This window comes from Chlamydotis macqueenii, chromosome 15, assembly GCF_036417535.1.
Source record: "Chlamydotis macqueenii isolate bChlMac1 chromosome 15, bChlMac1.mat, whole genome shotgun sequence".
Classification (NCBI taxonomy): domain Eukaryota; kingdom Metazoa; phylum Chordata; class Aves; order Otidiformes; family Otididae; genus Chlamydotis; species Chlamydotis macqueenii.
Genome location: NC_141570.1, coordinates 11,604,939 through 11,630,179, shown reverse-complemented (window position 1 = coordinate 11,630,179; position 25,241 = coordinate 11,604,939). Strand labels below are relative to the sequence as shown.

Sequence of the window (25,241 nt, the reverse complement as noted above, 5' to 3'; positions counted from 1 at the left end):
GGATTTAAACAAATAAAAAAGGACAACCCTGCAGAGATACAGCGGACAATTCTTCCACCTTCCCATGTAAATATATGGGCTAAATTAGTGTCAGCACAATACAGACCTCAGTTCTTTTCACAAGAAATCATGCCCTGCGCGCTTAGGAAGGAGTATGAAAACAAATCCAAATTATTGTCCAGGACCCTCAAAACACTAAAACCCTCACCAGTACAGAGTTTCTCTAAGTCCCACCTCAATAGTTAGCAAAAAGCACTGACAGCTCAGTAAGTCATGGGCAGCTTACCATTTTTAGAATGAAAATATTTTTGTCTCATAAACCTGAGAATTCCAAATTTCTGCATCCTCTGAAGTAAGCCTGTTACTGTTGAAAATCCCACCACTTCAACTAGCGTTTGTGAAGTTCAAATGAACTCAAGATAACTTATTGTATGCAGATGCGGTGGAAAGCCTGCTAAAATCGAGAGCTTTTTTTTTTTCCTTCTTTTTTTTTTTTTTTTTAAGTCTCTACGCTACAGATGCAAATCAAGCTCCAGTGATCAAACAGGACTGCATCCTATTTTGCAATCAAGATTAAAATAGCCAGTAGTTTCACTACCAAAATTACCTCGACATGTAGAATTTTGTATAAACTTTCGGAAAAAAAAACTACTACTCTTAAATAAAAAAAAATATGAACCAGCTAGATTGATGATAAATTTAAAAAGAAAAAACAGCATCCACTCACAGCAAGAGATTCGATCATGCCCAAGGTGGGTTTAGGAATGAATGAGAATGACCAGAAAAAGTATTCCACTTTGTCTTCCTCAACTTCTCCAGAAGCTATAATTTCTTTCATTAGGATAACACATGCCTCTGTGGCACAAGACGGGAGAGCATCTATTAGGGGCTGCCTGTAACACAAGAAAAAAGCGCAGCAAATTTAAAATGACCAAGAATGAAATAACAGGTTGGGCTTCTTTCAAAGTAAACAAAAGTTCACTGGCTTGGCAAATGCCAGAATCCATAGAAATCAACATTATCCTTTGGTGTAGTGACCTTACGGAAACATGCCTCAGCCAAGATGTGAAAAAGCATATTGGTGTTTCAAAAACTGCATTTAACCAAGCTTTTAAGAAAATATCCAGTCACTTTCTCCGAAAACGAAGCCAATACATACCCCAAGTTTGACTTCTAAAGACTGAGGTACATTAAAGCACGATTTTTTATTAAGGCGGGTTTTTTCTTTCATTTCACCACGAACAAATGAAAATACTAAAACTGAATTGAGTAGCTTTTACTTCCTGTGCTTTTTTAGACCTTATCTAAGTGGAAAGGTTACATCAGCACGACAGACAATACACATTTCAGGTGTTAAGAGTCCCTCTGTAAATACTCTGTACCTACCTCCCATACTGGTGGATGGACACTTGCATTAACTACGAAACAGTTAAACTGTTAAACTAAACTGGGTAAAAGCACTTGCATCAGAGTAAGAGAGTACTCTGCACGGTATTCTTTTTAGCTCCTAAAGTTAATGACCTTGTCCTGAGCAAAATTAATCTAAAGTTAATATTGAAAGACACAGAGTAGTTTAGATTACTTTCTAATATTTAAGATTATTAACACGATTATTTGTCAAAAGGTAAGAATAAACCTAAGCCAAAACAAAATTTGCCCTTTTGCATGAGGTAAAGTTTCAGATACTGTTACAAACATAAAACCTGACACTAGATGCATTTCAAACAGGCTGATGACATTTCGTACTGAAATACTGTAAAAAAAATTGTTTCTTTGTTTGCACTTTCCAGAACATTGATTTCGGAGGGAGAAAAAAAATTTTGTTGATTTTAATAATACTGGATTAGCATTTCTGAAAGTCTCAAACCATTAGATCAGAACTACTCCTGACTGCAGAGGAGTAGGGGCCTTGATCTTTAAAGCTGCAGTTGAATGATCGGTATAAACCATCCTGAGATCAGGCTGCTACTGAAAGATGCAGTTCCACCATGTCCACACTCCCAGCCTAACATTTGTCTTCTCTCCCTCATGAAAACTAAGGGCACTGAAGATACAGACCCAGGGAAGCTTTTCCTTAACAAATAGCAGTAGACACTTAAAACTAGCAGCATTTATTTCTATCTAAGTCAGGACTCAAGTTTCCTGTTCACATTGTTCCTGAAACAGGAAGTCTGTCTGTGGGAATAGGCATGGGACAGGAAAGTCTATTTTATACAACACATAAGGGAGAATATCTTCCAGCAGTAAGGGAAGAATATCATCCTTCTGCCAGATAAACAAGATCTGCAACACAAATTCTTCCTTTAAAGTGCTCTAAATTCAAATCAAACATTTGGGCATGGATTTTAAACATTAATCTATTTTAAATATTTATAATATTAAAATTTTTAAAAGATAATAATTAAACATATCAAATATTTATGATATTTACAATATATTTCTTTCCTATTTATAATTTTAAAAATGCAATTACTAAAGGCATCTTACCAGTTGTCTCTGCATTTAAACGAAGATCTTTGCCATAGCACTTTTAAGGCCTCAAGAGAAAGATGACGAAGCTCAAACACAAGAGCCATGAAAACGTCTGCAGTCTGTAAGAGAGCAAAACAACAAAACGATATTACAGCTGTGCAGAAACCAGCTTTAGAGAACAGAGCACAACAAGACACTTTGGGTTATACTAGCATTGTCATTGATTTACAATGTAATCCGAGAGTAAAATCTCCTCTTCCCTATGCACTTATCTTCCTTCCGTCCCTTGCTTTGCTCTTCAGGCTGCAAACATATAAGGAGAAGGGCTTTCACTTAGGATGTCAGTTAGTCCCTCAAGCAACAGTGCTCAGTGACCACGATGCACACCACTAGCATACAAATGAATCATAAACAAAAATGCAGCACTGTGGTTACAATCCAGAAGAGAAGCCTATAATCTTCTCTGAGTTTGTACAGCAAGATCCTGATTTATGACCAGAACTGCTGATACAGCCTCAACCAAAGTGAAACAATAGTCAAACTAACTTTATATTACTCTTAAGTTTACGAGAAAGATCATTTAACTGAGATTTGGACAACTCTTAAAAGTTTTGCTGGAGTACCTCTGGTGTTGCGTGAAAATACCCTGGCTTACTGGGGAAAAGCCCAAGCATAACTGCTCTTACTTTTGCAGCAGAACAGGATTAGTTAAAAATGAACAGAACAGACTATTTCAGTTGGAAGGGATCAACAACGATCATCTAGTCCAACTGCCTGACCATTTTGGGTCTGTCCAAAAGTTAAAGCATGTTATTAAGCCTTTTGCCCAAATGCCTCAAACGCTGCCAGGCTGGAGGCATCGGACTGTAGCAGCAGAAGAGCTGTTCTCCCTGGCTAAGCTGGATTGCTGCAACATACAGCAGCTATTTCACATGCAGTGCATGATCACACACACTTCAGTGTAAAGAAATTCTAGTCCTTCATTCAGAAGCTGTTCCTAGCTCTTGCGGGAAAAATGGAAAAACCTACTTTAGGGTTACTTCACTAAAAAAAAAAACCTAAGTACTTCAATCTAACTGTACAGTTGAAGCTGAATAGCTCTGTTTAATAATTTATCTGCATGTGCACAGCTGAAAGAAATTAAGAGCAATCTGGAGTTGACCCACTAAGTGAAGTAGCTAGCTGTACTAGACTTTACATTAAAAAAAAAAAAACCCACCACTCTCACTCCTATTTACCTTATGTAGCAGTATCAGTTTCCTATTAGCTGAAACAAATATTTTTCAGAAACTACTGTCTTGAGGTACTTTTGGATGTGTATTACATTACTAGTAATAATTTTTATTTTCTAAAATGTGATGCTGGAAATCAAATTAATCAAATATTAAATTGACTGTAATACATTATGAAGAAGACAGAGGTGTATTTTTATGCAGAACAAAACTTTCAGTGTCATCCTGACTCATTATCTGTGTTACCTAGCCAGTCTGTCCCCTGCTGAGAAAGGAGGACATTTTCTTCTTTCTTCAGATTATTTTCATTTGCACATATACTATTAATCATATTGTTATTTTGGCCTCAGTAGAAGCTTTTGGAAAATGGTACTTTAATGGCTAAATAGCACATAGACGTGTTCTTCTGAGACCTGATCCAAAGTTCAAGAAGGGAGATAGGTCTCATTACTTGAAAAAATAGCAGAATGTTAAATACAGTAGCTTGTATGATCATTATAACCTAATTTTATAATGTACAAGTTTTAATCATGGTTGATGTAATATAGATTTACTTCAATTCTTTAGTCAGGTCAGATGGGAAAGGCTTAGGCATAGTACTGCTCAGGTTCCAAATAAAACATTTTTCTTCATGTAAAAATCATATAAACAAAGTCTAATTCCACTAAGTGACATTTACAAAGGCCTGAAGCGAGACATACTTTGACTACCTGACCTTCCTTCCAGGAGCTGCTTCCAAAAACAATGAAAAATTGGAATAACCCAGTGCCAGCATTTAATTTTAATTTAAGACTGCCAAGACATTTTCAATAAAAAGCAGCTGTCTTTCAGTAAGAACATGGAGCAATTTCTTACCATGTTGTTTGATAAGCTGAAAGAACATTTTTTCAGATCCAGTACAAACATTATTTACGTTTTTGCTCTTTTGGGACTTCTTCCCTTTTTAGCAATAACATTGGAATTTATTCTCGTACACGAACTTAGATATTCATTCCGATAACATTTATAATTCCATAGTGAAAATTCTGTTAGATCTGTTAGATCCACATGTATTCCATCCCATCATCACCTTTAAGGTCTATTTTAAAAAGAAATTACCCAACCCTGAACACTATTGAGCTAGTGAAACAGATTACATTTCATGGTCTATAAAATATTCCGAGAACTGTATTTAATGAAGTTCTTCAAAAGCATTTGTAAACCACAGGCCTTATGTGCATTTTTACACATACAAATACACTATGGGCAGCACAACTGAAGGAGCTGGGGAGCATCACAGATGTCATCACAAGGACCTCTGTCTGCAGCTGATGACGAGCTCAGGTGGCTCATCAGCTGGAGGCCACAGCACAGTTCACATAGCATTTCCACACTGGTGTATTTCCAGGTGATACAGTTTTAGACTGTAAACTGACTGCATTCTGCTTCACACCTGCTGACTAGACAAGCTCCCATCTAGTAACTCAGTGTAAAATCTGCCAGAGAAAAAGCTATTTTTACTTCCTAATAATAAAGCTTCAGAATGAACTGTCTGGTCAGGTGGACTTTTTATTTTTCAACATAGGCTGCACTGAAATCAAGCTGTCAGATAAATAATAACCTCATCGTAAACTCCTCTATTTGTAGTATTTCAGGATTTCAGGAAGGATATAATCATGCCTGGTCACAGACCAGGTTTAAGTAACCTAACAGGCCATTCCCAATACTGTCTTCTAAGGCTTTCCAATTCACAGCAGATAAAGACTTCTGCTCCTGGTAAAGGTATTATTATAGTCATACAGAAAAAGAGCAGTCAAATTTCAAAAAGCAAAACAATCCATGTAACTCCAGTATCTTAATTCATCTTGATAATCAGAATATCTTCCTTACCTGGGAAATATTCTGTTATACTCCCTACACCCACAAGTTAGACACATGCAAATTATAACATCCAACTAGGTAGTAACTAGCAATTAGAATGCCTTATGAGAAAAACAAAGTGAGACCATGTCCTAAAGGTAAACTCCTTTGAGTCAGACTGTGGCATAGGAGTTGGGCAGAGTGAATCTGACCTACTCTTGCCCACACCACTTAACGCATACACAGGCGCATTCACTAGAGCTACTAACCCAGCATCAAAATCCAGCCAGCCAAATGTCAATACAGCCCCCAGCAGAAGCTGTGTGACAGGCTTCCTTCAAACCTCTCTCAAGTGAGGATCCCTTCTCCCCATCCCTTTGACCATTCTTTGTCACTATGTAGGTTGTCTCCACCCCCATTTTCTCAACCCTTCACTGTTTCCTCTGGAGTTGGAGATTTTCCCTTACATTTATTCTCGGTTTTGTGTCCTGAAAGAAATGCATAATCTCACCTCATTCAGAGTTAAACAATAAGGGGACAAACAAGCAACACAAGCGTAACAGCAGAGCTGTCTCCCAAGCAACACTGTAGGCATTCCCATAACTTCTTTCCTGGCCCGAAGGACGTCTTATCGTTTGGAATGAGAGATAATAAAGATCCCCTTTGAAAGGTCTTGTCACACAGAAGGAACACCCTGAAACAGTGAATGGCAATCGAACCCTGTGCTGGGATAGGCATATGATGAATAATTCACCTCTTTTTGAGGCAGTGGCACAGACAGCAACCACTTGTGCTAATCTTAGTAATTTACAAAACAAATTTCCCACACATGAAGCCAGTGGGCCTCTCTGGAGACAGAAGTGACATCCCACTGTTACTGGGAAAAATCATCTACTATTCTTTCAAAGACACTGAATTATGGGTGCTCAAAAGAAGGCAGGATTTGGAGAAAGTTTCTCAGGTTCACTGCAGCAATTTTTTTTCAACATTTTCCCAGCAGTATTTAGATCCTCTAGTCTACCCCTAAATGCTATTACTGCTGTTACAATGACAACCACATAGAATTAAACATTATCATACCCGAAGAGGCTGCTCTTATTCTACATTAGCAAGAACCATTATGTTTATGGCTCTGCTAGCTCTTTATAGTCCCAATTTCACTAGCACGCAGCTAAAAAAGATGAAACCTGTTCCATATACTACCACCCAAAAAGGCCACCTGCTGCTTTCTCCTCAACCCTGTGCTGAGGTCTTTGTCAGGCTGTGATATCAGGTCAGACTGTGATCATCATTTAATAGGTTGGGAGTAACTGCTAGGGTTGTAATTTATCATAGCTGGCTGAAGTTGCCCATTTCAGTTGTTGTGACTGTGATCCTTCTCCAGCCTATGCCTCTGCCTTAAGTCTCACATCACATTACGCACTTAGTTGTGCTCATTAATCACAGCTAAAGCTAAGAGAAAGGTGAGTATACACAGTATATTAACTTCTAAACAGGCACCACTGGCCTGCAGAGCTGTAATCCAGCCATGCACTCATCTCCAGTCCCCACAAAACCTGTACTCCGTCTCCCAGTATCTGTGTCCTGCCCAGGGAAGAGACAGGCAGAGCTTCTGTTCTTTGACAGGAGACTTAACCTACGCAAAGGAAAGTGAAGTGCCTTCTCCGAGGCTAGGTCTGACTCTTTTTGTTAACGTCACTTCTACCCACACACATTTACAGGACAGATCACAGGCCCATTGCAGAAGAAACAACCTTGCTCCAAAATTACAAGCAATCTAACAAGACAAGAACATCAGAGGACAGGGAATATACCAGGAATGAGCTGACTAAACTCATCAGAGGTAAATTCATGGAGGCACCAAGGCCTAGTTCAGTGCTTTCCCCATTAGACCATACTTGTTTTCTAGTAACATTCTAACCATGAATGGCTTAAACAAGAACTGTTCTTCTCTTTTCAAATTTACATTTTTTTTCACATTGTTCTATGTAGGAACACCATTACTAGCAAGAACCACTCCATCTGAAACATAATGGTATATGAAGTGCCCTCTCTTTTAGATCATAGACCTCAGTTCATCTCAAGCTGAACTGCCATCATCAGTTGATCCTTCTGTATTGTATGTAACAGGTGTTCTTGATAGTGTCTGAATTTCACAGAAGATAGGGATCTTAATTTCAAAGACATTGACAAATACTAACTGATCCAGCTGCTGCCAGTATCAATAAAAAATACAAGACCTGCACGAGCTAACAAGACAGGCAGATCCTCATCATAGAAAAAAACTATGCCACTACACGTTACATGGGATCCAACTATTCCAACTTATCTTAGCAGCATTCACTAATGCAAATAATCTAGGTGAGAAGAGATTACCCCTGGAGTCAAGCAGCATCCCCAGAAAACATGATGGTTATTACTAGAATTCATCAGAATCACATGGAATCAATCAGGCAAGATGTAGAGGTAGGGGTTTCATGTGCAAACTGTTTCGAAGGGATGAGGCAACAGGAGAAGGACCACAGAATTCCAATAAACATAGAAACAGCAGCACTACCAGGGGCAGTATCTCACACTAAAGCTCTAGAAAACAGTTTTTACAACTAAGCATCAAAACCATTAGTGACAACCCAAAACAGACACTTTTGTTTGATTGGTTTTTTTTCCACAGCAAAACAAAAATCCAGAACATTTTCTTTCAGGTTAATTAAGAATATGGTTCAAAATTGCTTTTGCCCAATACTCAGGAGCCATATGACGTTTTGACTCTTCATTTATTGTTTATATAGGAAAATGACACTTTGAAACATTTCGTCTTTCTACAGTTCCACATTAAAAAGTTCCCAAAACAATGGAAGGCTTCAGTATTTAAAATCCTGTTCTTCTCGTCACCCCTTACCTGTGTAGGAGAACTGTCAGACCACAAAGGCCTTACAAGGAAACAGAGGTTATGTGTAAAAGCTTACCTCAAAACTCGCACTATGTGCTAAGCAAAGCTTCCACACTAGTTCAGTCACTTCCCCTCCAGTGACTTCCCTCTCAGTTTGTTCCCTTTCATAGAGCATGCTGGTCACATACAGATTCTCAGAGTCCACTGGAAAGACATAAGGAAAAATCAGATATCTGGTGGTTGCTGGCCATTTGCTATGGTTAACCCTAAATGCTAGGGGAAAGTTTCTCTCTCAGCCTCCACTTCTACATGTAAGAATCTCTCTAGTTTCAGTAAAGCCAAGAGATGAGTATGAATGTCTGCAGTCAGGTTGAATTTAAGAATACAATAGAATAAAGGCCTAAAGACAAATGTGACCTGAAAGAAGGAGTCAGAGAAACAGGACAAAGAAGATACATATGAAAAGTTCTCCAGTTTCCATCAATATGCCTCTTACAACAGCCCTGCTACTTTACTGTCATTGCACTTTCCAATTTCATCTACTCACTCACTCCTCCCAAAAACTTAACAGGACATGTAAGTGTCAAGAAAAATAAATGGCTTGGCTCTTAACCTCTTCCTGAGGAAGAATCTTGTCATCTTATTATAGCTATAAACAAAAAGTGTCCTGGAAATCTTAAAACCTTTCCTTGGGTAAGCCTGCAATTGACTTCAGTAAAATAATTTTTCTAAGGAGAAGCTCATAAGGCAAAGAAGAAGCAAAAATTCAATCAGTTTTCAGGCATGGCACATCCTTAGTTCCATTAGGACTTGTAACTATTCTGGCTCCATTTGCACACAAACTAGGAATTGTCCACTGACACAGGACAGCTGATCCTCTGCGTACAAAGGGGCTAGGTATGTAAAGAAGGCAAAAAAGGAAAAAAAAAAAAAAAAAGAGTTGGCCATTAAGAAAATCTACCACTTTTGGAGACCCACCCAGCTTTGTTATAGCAGGCTCCCAAAGAAGGGACAGCTCTCAGCAGCCTAGCCTGTAAAAACATCCACTTTCACATTGTTCAATGCATGAAAGGAAACACCAGGTGCAGAGTTCTCACAGGCAAGACCCAGACCCAAGATTTTTCTAGGAAATAAATTTACTTTATTTTAGTAAAAACATCACGTTACCTTTTTTGTACAGTATCTCTGTTTCCACTTGAAAGAGTTTCAGCAAAGACTGTGTCTGTGTCTTTGCTCCGTTGCCCTCCTGAGAGAACGGTGTAGCAAGGTTGGACTCAGTACATTTGGCCTCCGCCAAGACTCCATCCTTAATACTCTGAACACATTCCAGTTTGGAGGACAGGATCTGCTGCTCAGACTGAGAAGAATAGATACTTCAGGTAAAGCCTTGATGACCTAAGTCAGCCTGCCCAATTCTTTCTCTCCCAAGTTCATGGAGGATTCCAGTTCTGTGATACAGTGTGAAGTCTCTTGTTCGGACCTTTGACAGCCACCGGTCTGTAGAGGTTAATATGCTCTTTATTTTCAGTCTAATTTTTCCATCACTGAAATGCAAGTGCTACTAACTTTCAGTGTCAAATGGTCTCAATTCGTTTCAGCTCACAAACCATCAGTGTTAAGCAGATCCTTTTGGTCAGCAGAGCTGAGAAAAGCAAAAGGCTTTTCTGAAAAATTATGACTAGCTAGTACACTACAAGAAACAAGTAATAGTCACCTAATAAAAATGGCACAAGATACAAACATTGACTGTATTTGCCACAAACAGCGTAAAGCTGTAAGGATGGGTTTTAGAAAAGCTTCTATCTTTCCAAAGATTTCTGCAAATTACAATTTTCTTTGCACAATGTATTTTTCTTATCCATATCTCTCTATTCCTCTGCTGTACACTCCACGTTCAGTTTAACACTGTAACATATTTTAATGACAGAGGTTAATCGAGGTGCCCAACAACCTATCGCATTTATACTATAATGCTCATCAACTACAATGCAAATTTGCATTTAAAAAATTCTGTGAATAACAGGCATTACAGAGACAATAATATTCATCATTTCTTTGTGAGGGATTCACATTTCGGCAGACATACACAAATATAATTAAGCATAAATGACTATTCAAAAATGTTTTCATTTACATTATGAAAAACATTCCCATTAGGAGAAGTGCCTGACGTGAATTGCAAACCTGGTGCTTAGACTCTTCAAAGAAATTAAAAGGCCCTCTGGAAGAATCAGTGTCATTCCCCAACACTTACCAACATACGAGGAAGAGCAACAGACTGCACAGAAGTAAAACCAGAATACCGATGAGAGCAGAGGTTTAAGTTCCTTGTCTTGACAAGAATAGGACCTTTTCGCTGATACCTGGTTGAGCATATTCCCAGAACATCCACCTAGTAACAAACGTACAGCATGGAATCACACATGCACCCATACAATATAAGTAGGTATTATGGACTGTTATAATTAATTGTAATAATTGCTTTGTTGTAATAACAATGCAACAGACACATAACTTCTCCCTTGCAGGACACTGGCTTTGCCATAAAAGCCATGGAAAGGCAAATAATTTTAAAGACTTTGGTCAAACTTTGTAGCAAGTGGCTTGTTGATTTGTTTAACTTCGCTGTCTTACTCTGAATCAGATCATTTACAGACGTATGCTTTTTCATTGAAGATTTTGTGGGTTTACAGGGAAGCATTAATTCAGAAGAGCATCTCTACTCAGAAGAAACGCAATTACATATGTGTCTCCCGAGCCTTACTGCAGAACACCCATTTAAGCACTGATCTGTAGCACTAACATGAGAATGAGGTAGTGCACATCATGCTGAAGGTCAACCTAGAGACTGCTCTTCACAACAGAAGCGGTGGACCCGTTAAGGTATCTCAGCTGCACTCACGCAAACACATGGGCGACAGCTGGGTAATGTGGTCTATTATTTCAGTGTAACACAGCAGAACTTGAGCTTAACTATTTAAAAAAAAATAATTGTAAAGAGCTCTGAGAAGCCTGATCTTAAAGCCTCTTGAAATTAATGAAAAAATTTACGATGAATAATCATGAATAATGAATATTGTATTTTCCCCAAAGAACAGGTAAAGCACAAGACCTGCTGTTACAACTCCTCAGAGAGCTCTGCAATACACAGCTTTTGCTCAGATAACAAGGTAGTAGATTCCAGCTCTCAATAAAAATGCAAATTACAGATAATTTCATAACATTCACTACAAAAAGCAATGAGACAACCACCACTGGCTGCTGACCAGTGACTGGGTGTCAAAAACCTTTAGTTATTTAAAAAGGGAATAGACTTAATATGCACAAGGGATAACAGCCACCCTAGAGCATGACTCTACTGATGGTCTCACCTCTTCAATGACTGCACTAGCAGTGGATGCTTGTGATGTCTGCAGGACACTGAGAATGCCTCGCTTTATGTTCACTGCCCAGGTCTGTTCACTCCTCACAGGACAGAGCTTCAGAACTTTCCCCTCATGGAAAGAAAAATGAAGAGGATGCTGTTCTAGTATTTTCCTGCAATAAAATAGTTTATAGTTTCTTGCTTCAAACAGTGGCTGCAAGTCAGTTTATGACATTAGACTCTGATTTTCTGAACAGAGCTGTTCCTCTACAATGGATCTCTCTCATTCTGTATCTCCACTCTTTATAGCAAGCCTCTATTCTATAATTTCTATCTGTGGAAATTACATGCATGTTCAGAGGACAAGCTAGACCACTGGATATTCACAATAGGCTGAGGCAAATGCTAATAAGGTTCACTTGTCTGAATAATTATTTTCAATAGCCATGCTTCACTGAATGCTTTCTTTGCTACCTCTGTTTCTTGGCTTCTCTGCAAAGAACAAGACACAACTGCTCTTATCTCTATGAAGAAGATGTTTCTGTACTCTGATTTGAACTCTGATACCACTACCCGTACTGTGGAACACAGAGCTCTTTTTGACAAATATAAAAAGCAATGCATTTACTCCAAACTTGCTCTTTTTGATCATTTGCTTTGTGTCAATTACCTCAGTTCTCAGTGTTGTTTAAAGGCTGAGAATCCAAGTGGCAAGACAAAGAGGAAGGTTACAAGGCTGAGCTTAATCAGACAATAGAACTGTTCAGTTTTTTTGACAACACAAGAAGCATCAGCTTGCTGGGAAAATACCAGACCTCCACATTTGGAAGAGACCTTTCTGTCTAGGCATTTTCACTAAAGTCTATACCTTTGAAAATCAGAGGGAAACACAGACAGATGTTACGAATGAGCTACTAAAAACAAAACCACAAAAGGAAGAAAATTACATTAGACAAATAAATGCAATTTAAATAACCTAGAAGAAAAAAAAAAAAATTTTGCATTGTGAGAATCCTCCAAACCATGAACTTCTGAAATGTATTTCAAAACTCAAGAGTCTGTAAAAGTAGCAATTGCAACTCAGATGGCAGACATGAGCAAAATGCTGATGGTGCTCATATCTTGATCTTGCTTCAAAAAACAAACAAACAAAAAGACATCCAACTAAAACTAAACAGAGTATGAAACAGAGTGAACAATGTCAAGTCACGCTGCTACTAAGCCACACAGCTTCAAAAAACAAGAACTAGACCAGATTAGAAGTTTTTCTACCTTAGACTGTCCATTTCCTTCAGAGGCTCCTCTCTGGATGCCAGACTTTTCTTAATCTGTACATCTTGCACCTAGGAGCAAAGATCAGAGAGCAACAAATACCATTGTCAACAGGAACTTCTGGACTTTGTCACAAAAGATATCTATATACAACGTCACGGACTACGAAAAAAGGTTCAGTTTTGCACACAACACAACTGCAACAGCCACATCTTCAGGTTGTGTATCTGAGATGGTTTCCAGAAATTTCTTCTACGAAGAAGTTTCATTCACTATTAAATACATTTTCTACGGCAGTATTACATCCCTTTTATTTTCAACCCAGAAGCAGTCACCTACTCTGGAGTAAAGTAGAAGCCTGGATAAACATAAGTCCTTTCTACTCTGGTTGAGAAGCAAAATGACGAGTATCTAGCAGTCATTTCACAGCTTACTTTTACCAAATTCAGAAGAGAAAATGCATACTTAAGTTCATTATGGAAATTTCTAAAGTACTTGCTATTTGGCTTATTGTAGTAAGGAAGAACTGTTCTCAAATAGTAGATCAAAAATGGTAGTGCTCTGCCCCATTTCAGTACAGCACAGACTGCAACTGTTAGTAGTTTTTTTTCTTACTATCTTCTACTTTTTAACTTTTTATAAAGACAAGCTTTCAACCAACTACATATTGTTTTGCATATCTTAAGAGGCCTCATGTTAAGAAAAAGAGCTCGAAGTTGGGGAATCCAGCCACTCATATTGTAAGGCAGAAGAGAGTGATTCAATTTGAAGACAGTACCCAAATTCTCATTCTTCATGCAAAATCATGGGACCACTGGCCAGTTAATTTTACCCATGTGATCATGTTAGGACAGGGATAACTATCCTGTTCTTCATTGGCCTCATGTATATGTGTATATAACACACAGATGTCAATCCCCTGCAGAACCCATGAATTATCCCCTCTGTTCACCTGAAAGAAATTCAAGGCAGATGAGAGAAGTTTATTTTCCATGCTCCCCCTGCTAAAACACTGTAGTTCTCAAACTGGCCTACCACGGGGTGCACCCCAGGAAGAGGTCTGTAATTTGAAACCAGTCTATTGCTCTTGTCACTGAGAGAGAGACCTCCCGCCAAGATCAATGGAGTGTTACAAGGAGTTTCACACTGTGCTAGGAATGGCACCAATCCAGCACATCCTACAGGTTTCTCAGGTTCTCTTTAAAATTTTTGCTATTTTACAATTACTGCTACAGATATAAAAGTGCTTAAAAAAACCCCCAAGTTCTTTTCAAAAGCACTGGCCTCATCTCCAGTTCTGCACTTCATGTGACAAAACAGTGAAACTGTCATGCCACTTAGGAAAGAAAACAATTATTTGCTTAATTTGCCCTTTAAAACTGGCAAATATGTAATTTGAAGCTATGTCTCATCAAAGTAATTCTGCAGTTCTAATTATGACATCTAGAATTGAACTGGCTTTTAATTACAAGAAAAAGAAATGTTTTAAATGCAGCAGTAATCCCAAAGAAAGATAACAGTTCCACATTAGTTCATCCCAATCACTCAGATGATTATGACAATACTCACTTTCAAAACCATCTGGCAGTTCCCCAACACCTCAATGATCACTGTGCTCTCCAGAGAGATGCTACTGCTTTTGTACATACTTCCCTGCAGGAATGTGCTGGTGACTGCTGAATACCTGTAGCTGTATCTAGCTTTCTTGGGGAAGTACGATGCATTGTGTCCTAGGAAACAAACAAAAAAAAAATCTTTTTTTTAGTCTACCAGGCCTCCCTCTCCCCCTATTTTTTTTCTACTTTTTATCTTTTGGCCAACAAAATCACCTAAACAAGGGGCTGGATATTCAGAACGTTCCCTTCCCATTGGGATTTACAACTGAAAGAACTGGGTTTCTGAAAGCACTCTGCATGCTAGCGATAACTCCTGTATGGAAGGTGAAAAGAATTCCCTTTTCGCCTACGCACATAACCTCACAATTTCCATCAAGGCAGGAATCCAATTCCCAAGAGCAGAAAGGGAATGCAATGCATTTACAGCATGATGCTCTTTCAATACCTTTCAGAGAGCTACAATGCAGGACTTCTGCAACAGCAAGATAAAAAAGATCTGCCGATACATTCAGTGCTTTTTACGCTGATGCTGTGGCTACACATATGCAGACAAACTAAATGATGTGTTTTTTTAAGCAAAGAACTTTGGTTCTGAAAGCCTGCCTGAAAAGATCCAGGCTCAGGAAAAGAAAGCATGGGAAGTTAAGAATTATTTGTATGAAGACATAGTAATGACCTGGCAAATTTCCATGTGCAGCAATGTCTTCTAGTGAATATCATGTCAGACACCATCATGTGTGCTACATGGTCTCTGTATTCCTCTAATCTCTCTTCTAGACCAGGGGATAAGCATTAGCCTTGAAAGGATGAGAAGATGAGTGTCATAATACTTTCAAAGCCATATGTCTTCATGGCTGTGGTGTGTGAGATTGTAACAAATAAGATGTCCCTAAGAGATAAGGCATCATGGTGTTCTGTTAACTGGGCCCACTGAAGTGCAGAAGAGGAAAAATTCAAAGAAAATACTCTCTCTTTCCTCAGATGAAGAAGACACCTAGGAAAACGGACCATTGTGGCTCCCATAATAGAGAGCTTCTTTTTCTCTGCCTCACATCCGCTTTGCAACACTCAAGCACTTTCAAGGACACAGCCATACAGAGATGAATATTAAACAAAAGAAGGGTCTCTGAGCTGCACTGTCTGAGTAGGCAGCTAAGAGGCCAGTGCAAGATCTCCTTGGCAGTAGAACATCCATGGGCTCCCCCTCCTGTTACACTGAAAAGTACTTTTCCACATTCAAGTGCCTGCTGGCAATGTAAAAGAGAAGCCTAAGTTACAAACTGTACTTCAAGACATTCAATCAAATCTTTCCAGGTCAGTTCAATATTCTGTCTTCCCATCCATTTCTCCCTTGCAGAACAGAAGTTCTGTGCCTGCTCACTGAAGGAGAAGTCTTTCTTCATGCCCATTTCAGTATGAAAGGAGGTAACACTGCGTACTGGTAGAAAAGACACTCATACATGGCTGGGTTTTGTCTTGCACTGGTTTAGTAGTTTGCTTAGTTCTAATGCGTAGGAGTTTTCTTGAGTTCACAGAATGTGAGCTTTAGGCATGTTTGGGCCTGTAAAGCTTAGTGGAACTTCTCCACTACTTCCATGAATGCCAATCACTCTAAGTATCATTCTTCTAAGAACACAACATCCCTGCCGAAGAGAAGTAAGTTTTCAAATCTCTCCTTCCTCATCACAAACAAGGCCTGAACACAGTCTTGGTTTACTCACCTACACACTCTGCAAAACAGGAAGCTCCATAACTTAAACTCTCCAAGGATCCTGCAATGACAGGTAAGATAATAGAAAAGCACTGAAAATTTGTGTGCAGCTTAAGATAGATCTGTTGCTTTTCAATTACGATGAAATAACCCAAACCAAAGCATGGCCCTCAAAAAAAAAAAAAAAAAAATCCATGAGAGTTTTGCTACTGACTATACAAGCACAAGACTCCTGCCCCTTTCCACACATCTATACCACACAAGCATTTACATAAAGGAATGGCACACCTTAGCATATTCATCGGGGTAGGTTAAGGAAATACAATACCATTGGTTACCAAGCAAATTTTAAAAAGCGGTTCTTCATCCAAGAAATAAATACACATTCTACACACCATACTTCTTCACGTCCATAGGCTTTTAACTTTATTGCAGTTAGGTAAAATTTCTACTTAGCTAAGATTTTTAATCACACATGAACATTCAAGAAATCCTAAGTATCATCTAAAGCAGAACAAGAGCAAGCTTTACTGCCCAATAAAAACTTTTCCAGCACCAGCACACTAAGGAACACTTAAACATCACAACTCAAGGGTGGCAGGTGGTTAAAACATCCTTTAACACTGGAGAGTCTGTTCTTCAGCATGACATTCATTCAGACTTTGCCTGGGAGGGCAGTGAATTCAGGGGGATGTACACTTACATCACAGAGATGGAACAGCTTCAGATTTGCACTGGCATGAACATAGGAAACAGTCAGGGCTGCTATGTACACCACCTCCATTCCTTCTCTGCGCTCTGTGTGCACACATCTGCACAGTAAACTAGTAAAACTCTCACTCTAATACTCTGATGCTGAATGACCTTAAATAAGCCTGCCAGAATTACATTCGTCAGTCCTAGACACTGACAGAAACGTGCATATTGCAAAATCAGCCGGACCCCAGCTGCTCATATGCACTGCAGTGATAGACAAGGAACAGCCAAAACCAAGTATGCGATCCTGCTGCACTTCAATACACGGCACTTGTGTGTACCATACTGAAAGAAAATGCTACTTTATTAATAAATCATGTATTACATTATTTAATTACTATTAAAAGCATTCAGCCCTAACTTGCCATTATTGATAAATCTTTCTTAAAAGTAACTCCAACAAGAAGTTCAATAGCAAGTATAATCACCCTCAATCTCTGTGCTGTACTATACGCTAGTAAACCTCCCAGTTAAGCCGCAACTGAGATCCCTGTGCTGCTTAGCTGTGTCTCCCACTGGAGAGAGAAGTTTGAAGAGCCTCTTTATTCTGGTTCTGTGCTTTTGGATGTTTTATATATGCTATATGCCTGAAGGAAATGCTCTTGTCAAACCTCAACATTTAAAATCCACATTTATATTATTTATTGGAACTGTATTTTCAAAAAGGAAGTGGTTGTTTCTTCAGCAACCACTCAAGCTTATATATATTTTTATTCCCAAGTTAAAATTTAAGTTTCTGGAGAGTAGAATTACATTTTTCTTGGAAATGTCTTGCCCCCATACTTGTATTTTCCTCCCAACCAGTGCTCCTTTTTATTTTGCAGAACTAATTATCTGTATGGAACTTCAGATTTTACTTTTAATAAGTACGAATAACATGTTATCTTCAAGAAAATTTGATCCTAGTGCTACAGGTATCTACCAAACTAGAAAACTTTCTAGCATAGAGACAACATCATGTAACATATGAGAATTATGTTGAAATCTGACTATTAATTTTTATAAGTATACCTCTCTATGCATAAAGCATATGCATTAACTTTAACATTCCAAACACACTGCATTTGGAGAGAAAGAAATACACTTCTCAGTCTCCTTGAGGCGGGAAAAATCATCCCTAAGTATCTAGTGGGTCAGGTGAGAAAAGGGCTATCTACCTCACCCTTTCCTTTTAAACAGTGGAAAAAAGGTAGTTTTAAGTTAATGGCTTTTAATTAAGAAATTAGTACAAATTGTTCAATTAAAATTAACAAATTAATACAAATTAACCTTGATATGGTAAGACAAATCTGGAAAATTCACCTCTGTTATGTAGCATCAGATTTTTAAAATGTTGAGTATGGCTCTCCAGGACCAGATTTAAGAGCTCTCTCAGCTCCCATGAGGATACGTGAATGCTGTGCTCAGAATTTTTAGACGTGCTTATCACAGACAGTTAGTGTGGTAGGCTGAGCACTTTGGACAATCAGGCACTTTGTTAAGGTGCCTAACTTTAGAGTTTCTGCTCTTTGCTTTGTTCTTTTTAAATTTGAAATTTCCTTCCCCAATTTATTTTGGTTGTAGAAACAGCATGCACTTATCTCTGTTCAGCTGATAAGAGTAACAGAGGACCACATCATTGACATAGATCATGATCTACTCACACTTTTCAGAACCCTTCATCTGCCAGAACCCAAAGTGAGCACAATTTTAGAACATGATACTAACATGTTATTTCAGGTGAGATAATTAATTGACTGGCACATCTCACCATTTCTGTTGCTTTCCCTAGCAATGCTGAAGGAAGATGCACTATTTAATCGCTCTCCTTTACAGGTAGGGTGCCCTCCCACCTGCCCAGTACCACCCAGAGAGCTCAGTAAAGCGAATTGCTACACTACACTGAAAATCAAGACAAAGCTGCTACAAGAATTACCGCAAACCTACAAGTTGTAACATAATTTACAGCATCTCAGGAGTTTTGCTAGCGAGATCATTCCTTAGCAGAAGTATTTTGCATTGAGAGAGATCAATCTTAGCAGAGGAAAAAGTTTCTTCTACTTACTCCCTGAAGCTCCTGCCACAACAGCACAGAGTAAAATGATGGCATGCAGCCCCACGGCCATCGAAATCACCTCCTCAGCCCAGGAGTTAACAAAACCACATCAGTTCTCCTCTCAAAGGCACCTCTGAGCAAGGCAATGAAAGAAAATCTCCTTCACAAAGCAGGAGCTTACTATTTCAACTCCCCTCTTCCAACCAGAGGAGGGGCTCTGGCAGTGCAGCCTGCAGAGGGGAGGGTGCACATGTGTAATAAGGGGACAGAGAGCGACACACACAAACATCCCAATCCCTAACAGCATTTCAGCCTTCTTGCAAAAAAAAGAAAGAAGTTGACCTATTAGAAATTCCATTAAATCGCAAGGAAAAGAAATTAAGTATAAGGTATCACAACACAGCAAATGCTCAGAACAATCCCACATAGTAAGTTTAAAATAAATAAATAAATTTTAAAATCACTTTAGCAACCATTCCCTGATGATTAATCAATCAGAAAGCACATAGGATGAAAGCAAGAGCTTTGCGGCTGAAGGAAAGGTGTTTCCACTGGGAGCAAGCAAGTTCATGGGCGGCAGCTCATCCCTTCAACCAAAGTCCCAAACTTAAGATGAATGAAATTGTGCACAAATAACATACAAAACCACTCAGCTACAGTCCTTCTGGTAGCAATCAGTTTTTTACAGCACATCAGACAAAGGTCTTCTAGGTCTTCATATTTCCTATGATCAACTCAAAGCGGTAACCGAGAAAGCCTTCCTCCGTCTCCACTATGATTTTTCAGAATATTCTAACTTTAAAATTGCTTCAGAGATTTCATTGTGGAAATCTTGCAACTTGCTGGGTTTGCCATTTTTACTCAGCTGAGTTACTCAATCTTGTATTTGTTCTCCTTTTTAATTTTAAGATTACAGCTCATCTGGATATAGTATGTGCTCTGTATGTTATCCTACAGTCATTCAGCTCTTGGTCTACTATCAGCATTACGGATAGAAGCAGGTACATTAATAGCTTGGCATTAACATAAAAGCATGATTAATATACCAGAAAATTGCTATATTGTGACAATTGTTTTCTCTAAACACTATTATTGCCCATTTCCCACAGTAGTTTGACTTTTAACTGTTTATATAGTAAAATTTTTCAATGTATTTCACATAGCTATTATAAAAAAAAAAGCATAAAACTTACACTGAAGTCAGTGGGAATATCAAAATCGGGATTAGAGAGAATTTCTGCCTTATCATGACTCTCCTAAGAATCACACAGTCTAACAGCAACAAGTTACAGGCGGTGTTTGCATGCTGAGCGTTTGTAGCCCTGCCCTCATATTAAGCATAATATTTGTAAACCATTGGAAAGGCCAACATAATCTGCATTTTAAATTAATGTGACACTTTATAGTAAGTTTTCCACTTAGTTTATGTTAACCTCCTGTATGGCACCAATGCCCAGAATCAGCAGAGTACATAAATAAGTGCTTAATTTTAAGGATAATCACACTTCAAAAATTAAGCATGTGCTCAAATCTAAATGCTTTCTTGAAATGAGGCTGTTTTATTAGTCATTTCAACTCCTTCTCAAACATCAGAAGCTCTTTCAGAAACCATTTTGTCTCTAAATAGCTAGACTTTTCTTAGAGTGCTGTGGGCGGGTTTCTCATGAAAGAAAATAATCACATTTTATCTTTCAGTTACATTTCTAATTTTCACCCAGAACAATTCATGCAGGTCACAGGCAACTCCTTTGCCACAAGGAAGGAACTTCAGGAATGGGGCTGACCAGGAAAAATTGCATTAACTATGCTGAGAGACAATTCGTGCCCAAAGTTCCTGAAACAACAGCGTCTAATCAGATGGACCAAAAAATGTCAGATCTGTTTACAAAACTGCAGCACACTAAATTTTGGGATGCCTTAGAACTGCACATGGGCAGACCAACAGCACTGTATCATGTCTTATCACATGACAAGACAGCATCTTTCCAAGAGGTTACACAACAGGCATCACACTAAGAAAATCGCACTTCTCCGATGAGCTTTTTGATAAGGTGCCATATAGTAAGAGACATGTTTTACGGCTTTAAGACAAATACTTAACTACAGACATTAGCATTTCAATCATAATTTCTAGAGTAGCAACATTTTAGTGCAAAAATAACTGGTGTCATAGAAGAAGGATTCTCTTTAAGAATTAGCAAAAAAAAAATTTCAAAAGGTTTAAGAGGGAGTAACAGTTTTCATTTCTAAACATTGGACATTAATGCATATATATACACTTAATTTTAAGCACAAGCAATCTTGTTAAATGTAAATGATCAAATAAACACAGGCACACAACACGTGCTTGAGCAGAGTTAAGAGGAATTCTAATGTCTGTAAGAACAGAGCAGCAGCTATTCTTAAGTTTCCATCAGAAGCCACCAGCGATCCCAGTGTCTGAGAACTGGAGAGGTCCAGATTCAGAGATCAGCATGACCAGAGTCTCTCCCTTTCAGATACCAGACTGAGGATAAACGGCCAGTAATGGCACTGTGAGCCACAGACTGAATATTGGCATAGAAGATCCACACACAAAAAAAACCCAGATACAGTGAATTTCTATGTAAAAATGTTAATTACAGAATGGCTTACATGTCAACATATTAAGAGACCCACAGGTCAGGGTCACATTCATACTTGGATTTAGGCTGTGATCTCGAGGTATGTTACATATGGAAAGGACTGCTGGAACTGAGGAGCTTGAGGATTTGGGCTTTGGCTTAGAGAAAGAAAATTGAATTCAATGTTACCTGGTAACTGCATCTAATTTTCTATTTTGTTTAAATTGTCTTGCTCTGCTTTTTCAGTTACAGCTGTAAATCACACTTTCCGAAATAATCAAATTTGCATTTTAATGTCAAGTTTTAGCTTTGCAGCTTCCCATTTCTTAGGGAAGAAACTATATTAACAGAAAGGAAGAAAATTGTCTTAAGTGTATATGCACACTCAAGAATTTATAAATTTGAGCTTGCTTGAATCTTGACAGTTTCATACAAAGAAACTCACAACAGAACTCCAGAGCTTCTTTGTAAAAAATATTTCAAATCGCATTTTCAGTGTATCACAGACTTCGGGCCCTTCGTACTGAAACTTCAAAGTTAGAAATCAAATGCCTGATTTGCAGTAGACTCTTACATGCACACTGAAGCCAAACCTTTATGATAAAACACAGCATAACATCAGTGTCCTGTGTACTTGACTAACTTCACTCATTTGAGTGGGTTGGTAAGTGCAGGATGCAGTCCGAGACTGAAAAACAAGCTCAACATCTTTTAAGTATTTTTTTTCTCTCTCCCTCTGACTGGGATTTTTCTGAAAAGTCAAACCACCATGCCTAAAACAGGCAGACAAAGAACCTCCCAAAAAGAAATTTCCACCATGGTACTGTCCTAGATAATCCTAAAATACTGACGAAAATCAGGCACATGTACTGCAAACACAGTAGCTTAATGAAAGTGGCAAGTCTGAGGAAAGTATTCATCCATCTTAATGCCTATTTTACTCAAATTTGCAAAACGAATTTAATAAAAAATGCCATTTAGCACACAACAGAGTGAGGATGACTATAGACACCTGAAAACTCTACGCTAGTATTGCCAGAAAAATGTGAGCTTTAACTGGTAAAGTCTGTTCTGTAAAGGCGCCACAAGTTCTTTTAAATGAATATTATTGTTATAAAACTCACGTTTAACCCTGAAAGGCAAAAGCAGGAGGAAAGCGCCCTTGGCCGTGGCTCCAAACCCGCGCCTCTGAGCCCCCAGGCCCCGGGCCGGTCGCGCTCCCGTGATGGCGGCAGGGGCCGCTGCAGCTCCCGCAGAGCCCGGCCGGCGAGGGCGTCGAGGAGCGCCCGCTCCCGCCTGCCTCTTCCTACAGATGTTCGGTACCGTGACAGATTTCACTCGTTCCGGACCCTACAACGAGATCTGACGAGAAACCCGCCGCAGCCTGCCGCCGCCATGGACGGGCACGCGAGGCGCGGGAAACCCTCACAGCATGGAACACTTCCCACGGCAGAGCGTTGGGCAAACTGTTCCAAAGACATAATTTCCCAGAAAGAAAAAAAAAAAAAAAAAAAGAAAAACACCTAAGCCGAGTAGCACTGCGAGACGTTTTTCAGCCCTTTTAACAGGATGAAATTCAGCGAGGAAGGCGCCACCCGCCTTTCCCGGGGCTGGGGCAGCGCGCGACGGCGGCCCCTGCACACTGCACCACACCGCACCGCCTCACCAACGGGCCCACCCCCAGCGCGCCCCTCACCCGGCGCCGGCCGCTGTCCCCGGGCGCAGAACGGAGTCCGAGAAACCGCGCACGGCGCCGTGGCGAGGCGGAGGGAAGACGGAGCCGCGCCTGAGGCGGCTTGGCCCGGCCCGGCCCGGCGCGAGGGGGCAGGGGCACCGCCGCCCTCCCGCGCGCGCCCCTCGAGCAGCAGCGCGGGCCGGGGTCCTGCAGCCACAGCGGCACCGAGCGCCGAAAGGCGCCCGAACCGGTCAACGGCGGCTTTGCGGAACCACAGGGTGGTCGCGCCCGCCTGCTGCGCGCGAAGGGGCGGCTTAGGTTCTTCACCATTGCGGGTGCGCGGGTGTATTTATTTGTTATCCCACACTGAAAAATTCTTCAGCGCTGGGGAGACCTTACTGCAGCCTTTCAGCAGATAAAGGAGATGTATTAGTAAGTCAGGGAGACTTCTTATCAAGGCCTGTAGAGATAGGACAAGGAGTAACAGTTTTAAACTGAAATAGATTGGACATAGGGCAGAAATTGATAATGATGGTGGTGGTGAGACCCTGGGAAGGGTTGCCTAGAGAAGGATGGGCTGCCCCATCACTGAAGAGTTCAAGGTCAGGTTTGTCAGAACTTTTGAGTGATGTGATCTAGTGACAGATATTCCTCTCGATGGCAGGAACAGATGATCTTTAAAGGTCTCTTCCAACCAAAACCCTTCTTCTATGTTTCTATTTTGTGAAGAACTAGAGCACCTTATGAAGCATGAGCCTAAGGTAACTTTTGTACAACAGAGCTGGACAAGCTTTGCCTGCCTCCCTCCCTCCCACACTACTCAGGGTAGCACGCCACGAGAAGCTGCTTCAGAGGCTTCGGGAGCAAGAGATGGAAACTGCTTTGGGTTTGTCTTCCCCTCCACCACTGCTTTTGTTACATTCAAATGCACCATGGCTTTAGATCCTAGAGCACTCTGGCATATGGCCTGTTAATGCAATAATCTTCTAGAGCTCAGTGAAACTGCCTTTTTTTTTGTTACAAAGACCAAGATGTTGCAGGAAGGAAAACACACAACCACAAAAGGACTTTCAAAAAGCCTCCTACTCACTCTTAGTTTATTCTAGACTTGAGCATGACTGTTTTTAGCATCTCCAAACCACACAGCCAGCCACCTGTTCAAACAAACACTAGATTTTCAGATTCTTAAACAAAAAAAAAAATTGTACCAGAAATCAATTATAAGTAGCAATAAGAAGCACTTCCTTTGAAATCAGCAAGTTTCACCATATGCCTTTTGGTGTCCTAGTTTGAAAAAGAAATAAGACACTTGTCAGAGAATTTATTTCTACACTGGATTTCCATCCAGCACAGCTTATACAAGGGTATTCACCTCACAAAAATACATTAAAAGTCATCCTAAAGATAATGAATTTGTATCATGCTGCAGGATCTTTTAAAGAGAATAGGAACACAAAGGTTAATTTGCTATAAAATACAAGTCACTTGAACTACAAACACTTCACACGTTTGTCACAGCACTCACACTTCCTAGTTTTTATTCCTAGGATGTGTATACTCCATTACTCACCTTGTCCTGCTCAGTTATGAAGAATAATTAACTGACTTTGTGTTCCCACAAATCATTTATTTAAAAAGAACTTGGGTTTAGACTGCCAGAAGTGCTTTCACAAACACTGTAATAAATAGTATATTTTTGAAACCCCTGTGCTCTTGCTTAACAACTCCCTCTTGCAAGGCTGTCCGCTGCCTTCTACTTGTTTTAACAGTCTTTAT

The 25,241-nt window shown here is 39.6% G+C and overlaps 1 protein-coding gene across 1 annotated transcript in view; it reads right to left on the bottom strand.

Moving 5' to 3' along the window:
- The window catches only part of APOLTP (apolipoprotein lipid transfer particle homolog), a 103,191-nt gene that overhangs the window by 74,683 nt on the left and 3,267 nt on the right, over nt 1-25,241 (bottom strand). The window contains exons 2-10 of the mRNA XM_086759664.1: nt 16,407-16,457; nt 14,639-14,799; nt 13,070-13,140; nt 11,805-11,970; nt 10,688-10,825; nt 9,601-9,790; nt 8,510-8,637; nt 2,488-2,591; nt 728-893 (exon numbers count right to left, since the gene is read on the bottom strand). Coding sequence (XP_086615790.1) covers nt 728-893; nt 2,488-2,591; nt 8,510-8,637; nt 9,601-9,790; nt 10,688-10,825; nt 11,805-11,970; nt 13,070-13,140; nt 14,639-14,799; nt 16,407-16,457 — 1,175 coding nt within the window. The remainder of the gene's footprint in view (nt 1-727; nt 894-2,487; nt 2,592-8,509; nt 8,638-9,600; nt 9,791-10,687; nt 10,826-11,804; nt 11,971-13,069; nt 13,141-14,638; nt 14,800-16,406; nt 16,458-25,241) is intronic.